Below are 17,302 nucleotides of genomic sequence, written 5' to 3' on the forward strand. Positions count from 1 at the left end.
GGGCCAGTCACTTAACTCTGCCTCACATCCAGGGCCCTTTCCAGTTGTCCTGATTCATATCTGGCCACTGGACCCAGGTAGCTCTGGAGGAAAAAGTGAGGCTTAGCACAGCCCTCCCATCTCCACTCAAATCCAATTCATATTCTTGTCATGATATCACCTCCCTGATGGCATGGTCTTCTTAGAAAATGAAGGACAAAAAACCCACTACCTAATCATAGTTTAAGCTATTTTTTCTACATATATATATATATATATATATATATATATATATATATATATACTTCTTAAATGATTTTAAAATGTTTGTGTATGATTTTTAATTATTTTTTCTTTTACACTTTTTCATTTTTGTACAATCAAATCTGTTTCCATAATCTTATTTCTTGAGCACATAAAAAATACCCACTCTTCATAATTGAGAAAGCTACTTTACTTTGGATATGTCAGAGATTAACAGAGTCTGAGGGGAGCTCAGGATCATCTATTTCAATGGAAAGCTGATTATTAAAAACCTCTACTTGAAGAGCTTCAGTAAAAGTTATTCTTTTTCAATGCAGCCCATTTCACTTTTGGAAAGTTCCCATTGTTTGGGCATATTTCCTTAAATCGGGTCTGAATTTTCCTCTTTACAACTTCTACCATTGCTTCCAAATCTGGCTTTTAGAACCAAGCAGATTAAGCATAATATCTCTCCTAGGTGGGGACCCTTCAAATCATTGAAGTCATATATTAGGTCCCCCATAAGACTTTTAAGAGAGGCAGCATTACATTGGTTGGTTCTTGTCCTTCATTATCAGCGAAGACCAAAACAATATCACTATGTTAGAGACAAGTTACAGTATGTCTGACTATGGCTCATCAGACCAATATGAGCTTGGAATACTCTACCACAGGTTGGGCACAAATAGTCCATGTGAACACATGGGGTGTTCTAAACTTGCCCATCTTATGTTTCCTTTGAACTGCTTCCATTCTGCCTTGCTCTTGGAGCATAGCCCCCTCTCTGATGAGGGCATGCCATGCTAGGTGGTCCATGCCAGTGTCTCTGCATAATCAATTCCAAAGTTCTTATGTGAAACCTGAGTGTCCTTGTATTGCTTCTTCTGATCCCACTGTGAGCAGTTGCCCCATGTAAGTTATCTTTTTGGCAAGTCTACATTTGGCACTTAAACAATGTGTGACTTGGAGCAAATTGTTTAGTGTCTTAGTGTATCAGACAATTCTTTGACAATAATAGGAAAAAAAGTGCTAGGAAGTTGCTCCTTGGAAGCTCCCTATGCCAATGAAATCTCACATCTAGTCAAAAAATAAAAGAAAATCTCCCTGCTAAACCTCCCCAGTTCCTTCTGCTGAGCCTTCTGTGAGACAGCTCCAGGGCCCATGACTGTGCTGTGTTCCTATGGATGCCCTCATCCGTCTCCTTCACATACTGAGGCACCCAAGAACTAAACAGAGTAATGATCTCCCCCATTCTAGATTCACTTTCTGAAGACACTGGTCTCCTTGGTCCAAGCTCTTTTTACAAAAGATACAGAAACTAGAACTAAACAGGATTCTTTCCTTTGGCGCAGCAAACTCTGGTGAGTGACAATTTTTGTTTGTTTCTTTCAGATTCCTCTATTGAAGAAGCCAGGTCTGAAAGAAAGTACCCGAGTCTGATAGAAGGCATTTCCATGGGAGCATCATGTATTCCAAAGAATAATCCTCAGCATTCCAAGAAGAGAGAAACCAAGAGGTTTCAAGTCAATAAAGGGAAACAGAAGGATAACCAGGAGAGAGGATTCAGATTAGTAACAACCACTCATGACAAAGCTCCTAATAAAGTGTGTGTTCTTAATCGTAATATGCTGCAGAGAAGTTTTCGTTTGAGGTCAGACATGGTTGCATTAAGGAAAGGCATTATGGGGAAAAGTCTGCATAAATATAAGAAACCTGGAAAAAGTTTCAAGGATTTTTCCAAACTATTTATACGTAATACATTCTCCTTAGAGAAGAATACAAAGTACAAGAAACCCTTTAGTTACCACTCAGATCTAATTAAATTTCATAAGATACATGCTGGAGAAAGACAATCTGAACACACTGAGGCTGGGACAATCTTTGGCAAAAGATCAAATCTTACTGAACATAAGATAATTCATGTTGGAAAGAAATATAATTGTAATAAATACAGGAAAACTTCCAGCTACATTGGAATCTCAACTAAATATAAGAAAATTTATACTAGAGGAAAACACTTTGAATGTAATGAATGTGGCAAAAACTTTAGTCTTGTGTCAAACCTTATTATACATCAGAGAAGTCATTCTGCAGAGAAACCCTTTAAATGTAATGAATGTGAGAAATCCTTCACTATAAAGGAAAGACTTAATAGACATAAGAGGATTCATACTGGAGAGAAACCTTTTCAATGTACTGACTGTGGGAAGGCTTTCAGCCAGAAGGGACACCTTATTAGTCATCGAGGAATTCATAGTGGAGAGAAACAGTTCAAATGCAATCAATGTGGGAAGAGCTTCAGTCAGAGGGGGCACCTCATTAATCATCAAGGAGTTCATACTGGAGAGAAACCCTTTAAATGTAATGAATGTGGGAAAGACTTCAGTAGGAGGGGAAACCTTATTGCTCATCAAAGAACTCATACTGGAGAGAAACCCTTTTCATGTAAGGAATGTGGGAAAACTTTCAGTGAGAGGGGAAACCTCATTACCCATCAGAGAACTCATACTGGAGAGAAACCATTTGAATGTCATGAATGTAGGAAAGCCTTCAGAGACAGGGGAAGCCTTAGTAGACATCAGAGAACCCATACTGGAGAGAAACCCTTTGAATGTAATGACTGTGGGAAAACCTTCAGGCACAGGGGATCTCTTATTGATCATCAGAGAAATCATACTGGAGAGAAGCCCTTTAAATGCTATGAATGTGGAAAAGCCTTTAGCCGAAGAGGAATCCTTATTCATCATCAGAGAACTCATACTGGAAAGAAGTCTTTCAAAGGCACTGAATATGGGAAGACCTTCAGGAACAAGGGAAACCTTAATAGACATCAGATGATCAATACTGAAGAGAAACCCTTCGAATGTGATGAATGTGGGAAAGCCTTTAGCCAGAGGGGACTTCTCATTCATCATGAGAGAACTCACACTGGAGAGAAACCCTTTGAATGTAATGAATGTGAGAAAGCTTTCAGTAGCAGGGGAAGTCTTAATAGACATCTAAGAATTCATACTGGAGAGAAACCCTATGAGTGTAATGAATGTGGAAAAGGCTTCAGCCAGAAGGGACACCTCATTTATCATCAAGGAATTCATACTGGAGATAAACCCTTTAAATGTAGTGAATGTGGAAAAGGCTTCAGTTGGAGGACAAGCCTTATTACGCATCAGAGAACTCACACTGGAGAGAAACCCTTTGCATGTAATGACTGTGGAAAAGGCTTTGGGGAGAGGGGAAACCTTATTACCCATCAGAGAACTCATACTGGAGAGAAACCCTTTGAATGTAATGAATGTGGAAAAGCCTTTACCCAGAGGGCAAGCCTTATTACCCATCAAAAAACTCATACTGGAGAAAACCCCTTTGAATAGAATTCAAGTAGCTAAACCTGCAACAAGAATAAAATAATCCAAAGTTATCAGATAACTTATTCTAGAGAGAGGCACTTTATAGGAATTTTGTTAGGATAGTTCTTGGCAATTCAAAAACTATCAGAAGATATCAGTGAATACATAATGAAGTAAAACTCTTCTCATGTAATGAGTATAAAAAGTGGGGTTTTTTCTGGAAAAGTGCTCAGAAGACATATTGGAGATGAACCCTTTGGATCTCATGAATATGGGAAAGCCTTCTTCTGGAGGGGACACCTTAAAACACTTCTGAGCATCAGAAATTCTTTCCATATAGTGAATGTGAAAAAGACATCATCAGAATATCAAAAATTATTACTTTCCAGAGAACTCATCTTGGAGAGGAACCTTTTGAATGCTAAATGTGTAGTAAGGTATTCATCCAAGGGGCAAAACTTATTACCCATTGGAGAATGTATATTGGGAAGAGTCTTTTTTAATATAATGATTAAGAAAAATCTTAAGATAGAGCACCTTATTAGACACCAGGAAATTCATAATGTAAAATCATTTTAAATATAGTGAATCTGAGAAAAGTTTCAACTGGCAGGAACAACATCTTTTAAAAAATACCAATTTTTATTACTAGCTTTGGATTTTCTTCTTTTCCTAATGTGTCAACATCTCTCAGAAAGCTATCCTTTATACAAAAGAAAAAATGATTCAGTAAAATAAAAGCACCCTGTAAAGTCAGAATTAAATGTAGTGTTGCACACTCATAGTCATCCACTTCTGTAAAGAATCAGTTACATATTTTGTCTTCAAAGTCAAACATGGTCATCATAGCATTTAGTTTAGACTTTTGTGTTCTTTCCATTTACATTCTTCTGGTCACTCCATATGTTATTTTTCTGGTTTTACTTTACCTTGCATCCCATGCTTCTCTGTATTTCTCATTTCTTACAGCACCTTAATATTACATAACATGTATGCATCATTACCTGTTTAGCCCTTCTCCCATCAATGGTTATCTCTTTTATTTCCAGTTTGCTACCTTAAGAAGACATCCCTTCCATCAGCTACTTATACTACATAGAAACGTTTTTTTAATGAAAATGGGAAAGGCTTCATCTGAAGAGGACTCATTATCCATCAGAGAACTCTTTCTGGTGTAAAATCAAAGCTTTCCCTGTATTGAAAGTGAAAAGTCATCTGGTGAAAGTAGTTTATTCAAAAACCATTAGATGATTCATACTAGGGAAGTGAAAAGGAACAAGCTTTATTGTTAAGCACCTATTTACTATGCACCAACCAAACTTGCTGTGTTAACATTTGATTAACGTAGAAAATCTTTGAATAGTGACTAAGAAAGCCTTCAGTCAGAGGACAAACCTTATTATTCATAAGACAACTCCTTCCCCTCCCAAATTGATCTTTTTTGACTTGGTAAAAGGAACCATCCTTTGCTTCTTCTCTTACCTAACCGTAATTACTGACATTGCCTCAGTCAAATTGAGACCTTGGTTTAAAAGACTTAGCTTTAAAAGACCAAGATCTCCCAGAATATCCTCAGCCATTCTGATTCATATCTTGCCACTGTACCCAGCTAGAGGTAGAGGAGAATGTGTAGCGGTGACTTCACATAGGTCTCCCTCAATTAAATACATTGTCATGATCCTCTTTGAGAATAAAAGACAACATCTTGGAGAGAAATCTTTTGGATGTCATGAGTGTAGGAAACCCTACCTTTGAGAGGATATGCCTGAAGAATGCTTGCATAGTATCAGAGAACTCATAGAGGAGGAATGAGATCCTTTGAAGGCAGTTCATGTGGACAAAGCACTTCTGCAAGGATTTGCTGCACTGTACATCAGAGATCCTCTGCCCTTGCTCATTTTGGATGCAATGCCATCATCTAGAACAGGGATTGCCAAGTGGATACCTGTTGAATGAGAAATGGCTGAACATGTGAATATAATGAAATATTTCTGTGCCATTAAGAAATAGTGAATTTGGGGTGGCTAGGTGGCTCAGTGGATAGAGCACTGGCCCTGGAGTCAGGAGTACCTGAGTTCAAATCCAACCTCAGACACTTAATGATTACCTAGCTGTGTGGCCTTGGGCAAGCCACTTAACCCCATTTGCCTTGCAAAAAAACCTAAAAAAAAAAATAGTAAATCTGAAGAATTCAAAGATATATGGAAAGTTTGATATGAACTGATTAAAAACTAAGCAGAACTTGGAACCCAACATGAAGTGGTAGCTGGTAAATGGAAAGGATAGAAAAATCAAAGGGAATGTCTTGGAATTATAGTAACTCAGCATAACTGTGGGGAATGAGAAAAGGTATTGCCTTCCTTTTTATGAGGAGGCCATGTATTATGGAGGCTTAACATTGCAATTACTACCAAATTTCATTATTGTGTGGAGTAATCTTGCTAAAGTACATTTGTTTTGAGTAGTGGAATGGAGACCTAGCTGATGTGAATTTGTTTTGCCAATTTGTTACAAGGGAGGACTTTTATTTTTCTGGACTGGGGTGGGGAGATTGGATGGGCAGAGATGATGACACAAAACAGAAAGAAGCATCAATCAAATGTTTTTAAAAGCCTTGAAGAAGACAGCAGGAAGTTCAGACAGGGCCTGAATCAGGGTACTGTTGACATGATTTCATCAAATTTAATATATACTCTTTTGTTGTAAAAAAATAATCTTAATATGTGGTATTCAAAGTATCACATACAGTCCTGTTTTATGTAAAATGTTTGTGTTGATATTAAGTTAATAATAAAAACAAGAACATTGAACTTTTCTTTTTCTCTTCTTATACCAAGAGATGAATACCCGGGAGGCAAGGAGGAAAGAAGGATTTGGAAATGAAAATGATGTTATGGTAGGTTTCTTTGGCATCAGGGACCTGTCAGACAAGAGCTTCTCTCAAAACACCATGTGGTCATACGCTGGGGAATTCATGTAAATAAGGTTAAGGCGAAATCAGGTGGAAGCTGAGCCACCCAGATGGGGCCAACAGGGAGAGGAGAAGGAAGGGAGGGCTCAGCTGGACAAGGAAAGGGGGATATGAAGGCTTGGGCTGACCGCTGACAAGCCCTTTTCTATATCTAAGTATCTAAGTAACACTTCCCTGAGATCAACCACTAGTATTATCTGGGAGGGGGCTGTTTGCCATTTCCTTCCTCCATCTCTTCTTTTTTTTTTTTTTGTTTTAATTAAATATTTATTTTTCCAACTACTTGCAATGGTAGTTTTCTTTTCTTTTGGTTTTTTGCAAGGCAAATGGGGTTAAGTGGCTTGCCCAAGGCCACACGACTAGGTAATTATTAAGTGTCTGAGACTGGATTTGAACCCAGGTCCTCCTGACTCCAGGGCCAGTGCTCTATCCACTACACTACCTAGCTGCCCCAACAGCTCACATTTCTATAGCACTTTACAAATAACATTTCCTTTGATCCTCACAAAAAGAAAACTAAGGCAGGGGCGGCTAAGTGTCCCAGTGGATAGAGCACCACCTCTGGAGACAGGAGGACCTGGGTTCAAATCTTGCCTTAGGTAATTAATACTTAGTTGCATGACCTTGGTCAAGTCATTTTTACCCCATTTCCTTGCAACAACCCCTCAAAAAAAGAATAGAAAACTGAAACAGGAACAGGGTGAGGGACTTGCTCAAGGTCACACAGCTAAGAAGTATCTGAAGGTAGACTCCAGACCCAGTACTCTATCTACTATGACATAGAGCTGCCTTGACTAAAATGAAACATTTCAGTTTCCTTAGTTTGATGAATAAAAACACTATTCTTAGTTCAGCAAATGTTCACCTTGACAAAGAATTCCCTGGATGCCCACCCTGATGAAATCTGTTGGGCCTGCCTAGGAGTTGGGGGGATGGGGGGCTGTAACATCTGCCCACCCCAGACACAGCTGTTGTTACCTGTCCACACACTGAAAGGCCAGCCTTCTGGGGCTTGGATTACTGTGCCAGCTCTGGAGGATTTGGTCCACCTCAGCAGGCCACATACTGTAGCTTTTCTTTCTTCATTTCCTGAATAAAAGAAAAATTCATTATCAGCCCTTTTATGGGTCCAGGGCCTGAGGCTGGCTCCAAAAGACCTTGCGTTACACCATAGGATTATGATTCCTTGCTCCCTCCAGCTGTCTCCAAACTTTTTCTGGCTCCTCTAACTCCCAGCAGAGTGTTCCAGGGATGGGGATGGGGATCTGAGCCCCAGAGAGAAGGGATGGGTTAAAGTGACCTTGCTTTTGCTCTCCCAGGCCTCGGCTTTCCAGGGAGGTGAAGGATATAGAGGACACTCCCAGGAGAACACTACTACCCTGAGATTTTCCCCCAGGACCTGAGAGCAGCAGCTGAGGAAGGAGCAGCCGCTGGCACCGCTGGTGGGGTGCCCAAGCAAAGCCCAAGCAGGGAGAGCCCAGTCAGGACTGGGTGACCTTGGCAAAATTGGCTGTAGTACCAGAGAGCAGAGGAAGTGAGCATCCAGATGTATTGGGGACGGGGAGGCAATCTGTCCTGGGTCAGACACAATCAACTAGCAGATAAGAGCCATTTGGGAGTGGGTGAGGCCACAGAAAGTGAGTACAGAGAGAAGAAAGCCCAGGCTAAGAACCTTGAGGAAGATGAAGCAGCAGGCTTAGGAAGCAGAGGACCAAGAATGAGGAGGAGCAGATGGTCAAAAATGGTGGAGGCTGAGAAAAAGACCATGAGATTTGGCCCTTGAGAGATCTTGGTACCTTTGGGGAGAGCACCTCCAGGGGAGTGAGGAACTGGAAGTCAGACTGCAGAGGGACGAGAAGTCTGTTAAGAATAGGGGGAGTGGAAACAGCCTTTCTGAGGAGTTTGGATGAAAAAAAAAGGAAGAAAAGGGAGGGAACACTCCGGGCAGGGTGGGAGGGCTTAGTAAAGGAGGTGGTTCTGTGTGTGTGTGTGTGTGTGTGTGTGTGTGTGTGTATTTTAAGGATAAAGGAGATTTGGGCTTGTTTTAAGCATGTAGAGAAAGGCCCAGTACATGGGAAAGGTTGAAGGTTTGAGGGGAAGATGATGGAGTTGACCATTTCTAGAGCAGATAGTATGGTGGAGGGATGGAGAGCATGGGAGAGGATCAAGAAAAGGGCTGCCTGGGGGACAGGAGGAGAGAGGGAAATGATGTCATGGAGGTTTGAGAGGAAGAAAAGGCTGGGTCTGGGGGTGGTGCCTGTGGGGGAAGAGTTGAGCAATGGCAGAACCCAACCGAAGTCCTTACTTGCCTTGCTCTTCTCTCAACTGCTCACATACTCCTTCTTAAGCCCCGTTCACCTGTACCTCCTGGTTGACCTCTGAGGTGCTTATGTTCAAACAGGTGGTTACTCAGTCAGTAAACATTTATTGAGCACCTACTGTGTGCCAATGCTTCTAGAAAGAATTGGTGGTAGTAGGAGGGGCTTGGTGAAAGCCGGACAAATTTGCTGTGCATCTAGTTAAATCCAGTTTCCTGATTTCATTCAGCATCTGGTGGCCACTTGGGAAGACTAGAGGGAGCCGGTAGAAGGCTGTTATAGAGTGGGGGGCTGACAATGCAGCAGGGCTGGAGAATGAAGGAGACTGGGATCCTGACAGATGCTTTATTTGAGAGCTTTGTGGAAGGCTTGCTCCCCCAAGACTTCTTTCTCCCCCTCCAGCCTGGCTTTCTCAAAGAGGCCCCCACCACAAGAAAGCAACCTGGCAGATGAGAATGATGTCTGGCTCCTCACAACCAGGCTTTGACTGAGTTTAATTTTGTCCTCTTGAGGATCATTTCAAACCATGAAATTGCTCAGGGTAGAGAGGGAGCATTGCTTCCAGTATGAGGAAGGCGATTGACCATCCAAGATGATAAAAGGGCTTGTGGTCAGTCACAAGAGGATGCATTGAAGAAAATGAGGAAATTACAGATTTAAGTGGATTCAGAATTTTGAAAATAATTTATTCTGAATTAAACCCTCCTAAATGAGGATTTCCAAACACCAAGTAAAACATGAAAAAGAGAATTCGATATGAAACCATGAATCTCCAATTCATGCCTCATCTTTTTTTTTCTAAAAAGTGCAGTAAATTGCACCCATCACTTTCCCCAACCATCCTTCTCCTCTAGGCTACCTTCTAAACCCCCCCATCTGTTCTCTTGTGCATCTGAAAGTTTTCACTAACCTGCCAATCCCTGCCCTGCTCCCCATTAAAAACTGAGAGGAAGAAAAGGCTCACCACAAAAAGGGCCTGAGACCCAAATGTCCGTGTCTATCTCTGTCAGAAGGTGACCACCTGCCTTCACCCTTCCAGGCTCACCCTCTGCATATGGACATGACCAGGGCATAGATGCCAGTTCTGAAATCTTTTCACATTTTAGTTTGTAATTACAATGTTGTTATCATTGTAGAAATTCTTCTTTGATTCTGTAACTGTTTTTATACCCAGGATTCTCCGAAATTGTCTCTTGTATTTTCTAATATTGCAATAAAAGTCAATTACTTTTTGGATCACAGTCTGGGCCACCATTCCCCAACTGTCTAAGGTAATCAAAGACAATCCCTTAGACTAGAGTTCTTTTCTTCTCTACCCCCCCACCTTTATTTCCTTTTCAGGACCTGGAAGTTTCTGTTATTTGTAGGTATTCCCCCCTCCCCCTGTGCCATTGCTCCTCTATGTTCACATATTTCTTTAGTCTTTATCCATCTCTTTTCTCTCTTAAAATTCTTAGAACAGTGGCAACTAGGTGGTGCAGTGGATAAAGCACTGGCCCTGGAGTCAGGAGTACCTGAGTTCAAATCGGGCCTCAGACACTTAATAATTACCTAGCTGTGTGGCCTTGGGCAAGTCACTTAACCCCATTGCCTTGCAAAAACTAAAAAAAAAAGACATTAAGGTTCTGAAGGCTATCCAAACAACCTTGCAGTCTCCACAAGGTTCTGGTGCTGGTCAGATAAGGTGGCAACCCTGAGCCCCCCTCAGTCAATAGAGGATTTGAGAGGAGCCCTCCAGGGTTCTCCCCCACCCTCTCCAGGCAAAGTGAAGAAGAGTCTCAAAGGAGTACTGAGGAAGTATGTGTCTGGAGACCACAATGCATCTGGGAGAATAGCTGGGTGGGAAAGGATCAATCATAAAGAGATTACAAAGTCTCTGTAGTATCTCTGTTTTTTTGTGTGTGTATGTGTGTGTTTTTTTAGGCTTTTGATAGGCAAACGGGGTTAAGTGACTTGCCCAAGGCCACACAGCTAGGTAATTATTAAGTGTCTGAGACCGGATTTGAACCCAGGTACTCCTGACTCCAGGGTCGGTGCTTTATCCACTGCACCACCTAGCCGCCCCTGTAGTATCTCTTTTGAGTTCCTGTTTGTAGGTTGATCTCAAATGAAGGATGATTCCTACAATTCAGCTAACTGGAAATTACTTTTGGAGTATGGTTATCACTAATGCTCAGGACCTAATTATCAGGTGGGTGCTGGTTCCTTTTTTTTTTTTTTTTTTTAGGTTTTTGCAAGGCAAATGGGGTTAAGTGGCTTGCCCAAGGCCACACAGTTAGGTAATTATAAGTGTCTGAGACCAGATTTGAACCCAGGTACTCCTGACTCCAAGACCAGTGCTTTATCCACTGTGCCACCTAGCCGCCCCCGCTGGTTCCTTTCTGTGGTTTGCTTGAAAATGCCAGCTTTTCTTGGAGAAAGAAGTTGTTACGATGCTCTTCTCAGCATCCTGGAGCTGAAGGGTCAAATGGGATTTTGTCTAGTCCAGCCCATTCAGGAAAGGAATCCATGCCATATAACTCTTCAGCAACTCTGGATTTTGTTTAAAGACTTCACAGGAGGAGAGCCCAGTTCCAAAACTTAGGGAATCCAAGGCACATCTGCTTGATATAGTACAAATGGAGTGGCATCATTAGGAAGCAATCTAGAAATATCTGGAGAGCATATTCCCTGACCAAACAGGAACATATTTGATTCAGGAATCAATGACGAGGCTGTGGACTTCACTGGAGAGGAGTGGATATTCCTGGAGCCTTCCCAGAAGACCCTCTACAGGAGTGTGATGTTGGAGAACTCTAAGAACCTCATCTCCCTGAGTAAGCAAAGCTGCCCCCAGGACACTGGGGGGGGGGGGTCTGGTGAGCTCCCTTGGGGGGGATATGGGCAGTCTAAAATGCTGAGCTTGTGGTACAAGAATATTCAAGACTGCATCACTTTGGGAGCATTCCAGATCATTTTTGGTCATACAGTCTTTATGACTTTCTCCTCTGTGATCCTATGTGCTTCCTTCCCTTCTGATATTCCCAGGACCTCTTCTTTGCCAGGATTTGACTCCCTCTAAAATGAAAACCTCCTGAGGCCAGCAGGGATCTTGTCTCAATCAAACATTGTATCACCCCCAGCAATTATTTGCCCAAAATAAATACTTAATAAATGTTTAATTAAAAATAATCCACCCCAGGCAGCTAGGTAGCACAGTCGTTAGAGCACCAGCCACGGAGTCAGGAAGATCTGAGTTCAAATGCAGCCTCAGATACTTAATTACCTAGCTGTGTGATCTTGGGCAAGTCATTGCCTTGCAAAAACTAAAAAAAAAAAAATCCCCCCAGAACCATAGGTCACAAGTCTGACCACACCACTTCCCTAGAGAAACATCTTGCCTCTACATTTAGAGAAACAAATCCCAGTCCATCCTGGCTCCAAGCTCCAAGCTCCCTTTCTGTTGCACTCCCCTGGGGTCCTTGCTGTTCATAACAACAAAGGATATTTCATATACTTTCCTTTTTTCCATAACTCAGCTCAAGAGCCCCCTCTCCTGGAAGCCATTCCTGCCCCCTTCTGAAATTCTCTCTTTATTTTGTGTCTACATATACATGGATATGTTTTGTCTCTCTCATGCATGCATTGTTTTCCTCAAAAGGACAGAAGCACTTTGCAAGCAATGATGCATTCTGGCTTTGGTCTTTCCAGTAACGGATCCAAGGCACCTGCCTAATAAATAAATCCCTGTTGAGAGATTGAGAGAGGTTCATCTCAGTTGAGTTGCTTGGAAAAGTTTTGCCCTCTCAGACTGACCTGGGTCAAATGAACTTATTTTCTGGGGTGGCTAGGTGGCACAGTGGATTAAGCACCAGCCCTGGAGTCGGGAGTACCTGGGTTCAAATCCAGTCTCAGACACTTAATAATTACCTAGCTGTGTGGCCTTGCATAAGCCACTTACAAAAACTTTAAAAAAAAAGAACTGGTTGCAAAGTTTGTTTTTGTAAAAACCAAGTGTAGTTAAATTTAAATTACTGTTAAGTTTTTCTTTAGTTTGATGAACATCAGCATCCTTTACTTTTGAACATTCATTAGATGTTATCCTTTAAAAAATTTCCCTACATGCTAATTTAATGTCATCTGGGGAAACTGAGAGATCCTCAACCTTTCTATACCTTAGTAAATAGGTCTTGGCCATTGGTGTGGCCCAAAAATTCACCACCAAAGGCCAGCCTTGGACCCACAAGCCTTTAATTCCCTCACAGTGTGTGGGAATTTCTTAATGTTTCTTTTAATGATAGAAACTGCTTTCCCTCCCATTTATACATTCAGGGTCTGTACTGGCTTAGAAGACCCTGAGTTATGAGTTGTGATCATGAACTCTTGGCCTCTCCTGCTGCTGCCATCTTTTCTTTGGTATAAATGACTCTTGGGTCCACTTGGTATAAGTAGTGTCAGGTGCCAGGGAGGCCCTTCAGAGGCTCAGCTTTCAGTGTCAGTTGGATATTTCATGGATCAGGGCCCAAGGGTGAAGGTCTTAGTTGAAGTGATCTTACTATTGCATCCCTAGGTCCAGCATTCTTAGAAGGTGAAGGTCTTGAAAGATATTGCCACAAAAAAAGCAGTCCACCTGGGAGAAGACTCATGCCCTGAGACCTTCCATCACAGCTTTCCGGCAGGACTGGTGGTACATCTTGACCCAGAGCCGAGTCGGGTACCATGAAGGACTCAACCCACATGCTTGGGGAGAGAGGTGAGCATTAAAGAAGTGTTGGGGGATCCATGGGTAAGCTTCCTCGAGAGTGTTCTCAAGGGAGAGGTCCAAGAGAGCAGGTATGAGCACCAAGCTCTTTCTTTTCAAGATTTCACTCCAGCTTTCTCAGCCTCCCAAGGCCTTTCTTCAGTCACTTAGCCAACAATGTTGTTGTTGACAGTGCAGAACTAGGAGGAGGGGAGGTAGGCCTGGGGAACTGCAGGAAAGGGCCCATCTTTCCCTTGACCTCTTCTTCCTTCTTCAGCTCAGCCACCTCCAACCTCTGGGCTTCTCCTGGACCACATTGTAGAGGACGAGGAGGCAGTGACTTCTGGACTCCCCACAACCAAGGTTCAGGTGAGTTCGGTCCCTTCTCTTGCCTGTGCATCATCTCATGCATTTCATTTCTCAATGTATAGACACAGTTCGTTTCCTTCTTGGGACTTGAGTCTCAGTCATCCTCTGCCCGAAGCCTCCAGCCATTCTTGTTGATGACAGAGAGGGATAGTCTTACTTCTTTAAAGACCTTGCCTAAGGATTCTAGTAGTTTCTTATTCCTGTTAAAACTTTCCCATCTCCTCAAAATTCTTAAGAGAAAAAACTTATACTTGGAACAGTGGTATCCTACAGCATACCTCCATTTGACAGTCAATGCAGTTGAGGGAAAGGTTCAGAAAAGAGAAGACTCCTGGGGTGATTGATTATGGATTGTAAATTAATTATGAAGGCTCTCTTCCATCAGTATGTCTATTTGATAGAATTATGGCTGAGAAAACTGTTGGGTGAGGTCCTGAATTTTTATATCAAGCAAGCCTTAAAACAAAACCTGAGATCACCACCCTGGAGAGGGCTCGTTTGGAAGAAGAGTTCCCTCAGGGAAACTTCCCCTGGCTCCCATTTAAGGAGATTGCTGCTCTGGTCCCTCAAGGCCCAGATTGTTGAGCCTCTTAAAAGAGACTGAGGTCTCAGCAGACCCCAAAGGAAAAATCAAGGCATTGAAGAATATGATACATAGTTGTATGGCCTGGTCATGGATTTGTCTCCTGATCACAGATCTCTTGGCTGGACCATGCAAATGGAAAACGATCTCAATGCAGAACTGGAAGAAAGAAGGCTGTGCAAGGTCTGGGACATGGGGCTGACCCCAAGCTTCAGCCTGAAACAGAAGCCCACTTCTTGGGGCTTTATGGCAGCCAATGGTGGGACCCTCCCTCTGTAGTTCAAGCAAAGGAGAGGGAAGAGATATGTGGGGAATGGACTGCAGCAGACTATGGGTTGAGAACTCTATGCAAACCACTGTAAGAAATGAAAGTATGACCAGTTATAGCAGGGGAATGAAGATTGGAACAGGGATGCTCCTTTAACTGTCTTTATTTGTTCCCTGCTTTGATGTGAACCAAGAGGAGGCTACCTGCGTGTTGGCTTTGTAGGTTCTTTTGGGATTTTGTAAATAAGGACCACAAAAACTGCAAAGGGATAAGGGAGCTACTGTCTTCACTGTAGAATCTTCTCTCTAAAAAGGTCCCTGTCCATGAAGGCATTGGAAACAATAACTACCTTGGAAACACGATTCTCTGCACGTAGATTATACTAACATGACAAGTAGATATTAAGTTCAGCTCTCCATAGTACAAAGGGGAGTAGTTGGGGTATCTGTGTGTGTGTGTGTGTGTGTGTGTGTGTGTGTGTGTGTGTGTAACAGATTAAGAGAGACAGAATCAGAGAGACAGAGAGAATTAAGAATTAGCAGTTGAGAATTGGAGCTCCTATCATCATGCTATTGCATTTGTGGGACTCTGCCTCCTAAGTGAATATGGACTTGTAGTGGATTTTGATTTCTACAATGCAGTCATTGACTGAATCGAGTCTTTTGGCCAGATCACTGATACACTGATAACAATAAGTGAGTCTGTTGTACGACCTGGGGCATTGGGGCAGAGCACACAACTTTCTTGGGCTTCATTTATAGGATTTGTCTATGTGAACATAAGTCTTTATGCAGCTCAGTTAGGCCCCTGGTCAAGCAGGAATATGTTTGATTCAGGCCCCTATGACCTTCAGGGATGTGGTTGTGGACTTCACCCAGGAACAGTGGCATCGTCTGGAACCTGCCCAGAGGACCCTGTATAGGGATGTGATGTTGGAGAACCATGAGAAGCTCATCTTTCTAGGTAAGTGCAGCTGCCCCCACCCCACCCCGAGGGTTCTATTTTTACAGACCTCCTTCCTGGGACTGTGGGAGGTCTGAAATGTTGAGCCAAGTTTTGGCTTGTGGTACAATAATATGTGAAATTATCTGGAGAGTTCCAAATTCTTTGTGATCATTAAGAATATTTATTTTGTATTCCCAGGTGAAAGATCTTTGCTTTGAACAAATGGAAATCCCTCTAGCTCCCTGGTGCTGGCCCTGAGGCTATGGGTTTTATTCTCCTTGGACCCTCAGATCAAAGATCCCCAGGAAAACCAGTAGACTTCTGTCTTTCTTCTTCTGGTGAGAACTCTCCTGTACACCAGATTTCACTCTTCCTGAACTGGCAGGGGCCATATCCTCTCTGCCCACAGTAAATTCTTAATGTTTGTTTTTTTTAAAGCTCCTACTTCATAACATATCTATTATCGATGGCTCATAATTATAAATACTTAGTCCAGAGTGATTAAAACGGCTTTTATTAATTTCTTTGCAAAGAAGGGCCATCTCTCCTAGTGAGAGAAGGAAGTGAATTACAACAATGTCCAGTCTTATATGCAATATGAAAAACTTGTTCCTCTCCTTTATGCCAACCATTGGTCAGGGTTACTATCTAATTAATAACCCTTACCCCATACTATTCTCTATTAATATTTTCCCCATCCCTGGTGGTTGTTTTTTTTTGTTGTTTTTTTTATAAGGCAATGGGTTAAGTGACTTGCCCCAAGGTCACATAGCTAGGTAATTATTAAGTATCTGAGGCTGGATTTGAACTTGGGTCCTCCTGACTCCAGGGCTTGTGCTCTATCCACTGCGCCACCTCGCTGCCCACCCTTCCCAGGTTATTTTATTAATGAGTGCAGGGGAATATACAGTTATATACATGAACTTCATTGAACAGGTGCAAAGGAAAAGGACATAGACCCCAGGTCAACTCATGGAGCAGGCCTAGGCTAATCTCAGGTCTGCTCAGGGTTGGGGGCAATTCTTTTGTGTTACACTACTTACTCATATACATACTCACATGTGTGTGTGTGTGTGTGTGTGTGTGTGTGTGTGTCTGTGTGTGTGTGTCTGTGTCTGCGTGAACTAACAATCTTTTCTTACATTCTATGGGAGCCTAATACCCTCCATTACTCACATATCAAACTACTTTCTGTCTCAGGGAGGGGGAGAGTAAAGGAGGATGCAAGAGAATTTGGAACTCAAGATTTTAAAAAAATGACTATTAAATTTTCTATTTAAAAAGTAAAAAATAAAGTCCCAAGCTGGCCTGCAGCAGTGATCAGATGCCTGACCCTCAGCCCAGTGGGCACTATGATCTAGAACAATGATCTAGAACAGATGTGTTAATATCATAGTCAGTTAGTCCACAACTATTTATTCAATGCCTACTATATCCCTGCCCTCAAGGAGCTTTTAGTCCAACACACAAAAGGAACTAAAAGAGAAGAGGGGAAGGTACTGGACAGGGGACATTATGGAGTCCTAGTGGGAAATCAGGAGATGCTTGGCCTGGGGCCC

The 17,302-nt window shown here is 42.2% G+C and overlaps 1 protein-coding gene across 1 annotated transcript in view; it reads left to right on the forward strand.

The window, feature by feature from the left end:
* LOC141489080 (uncharacterized) overlaps window positions 1–17,302 on the forward strand; it is a 33,059-nt gene that overhangs the window by 4,621 nt on the left and 11,136 nt on the right. The window contains 1 exon segment of the mRNA XM_074189721.1: window positions 1,615–3,600. Within this exon segment, the coding sequence (XP_074045822.1) occupies window positions 1,615–3,600 (1,986 nt within the window).

Source organism: Macrotis lagotis, chromosome 5, assembly GCF_037893015.1.
Source record: "Macrotis lagotis isolate mMagLag1 chromosome 5, bilby.v1.9.chrom.fasta, whole genome shotgun sequence".
NCBI classification, from domain to species: Eukaryota; Metazoa; Chordata; class Mammalia; order Peramelemorphia; family Peramelidae; genus Macrotis; species Macrotis lagotis.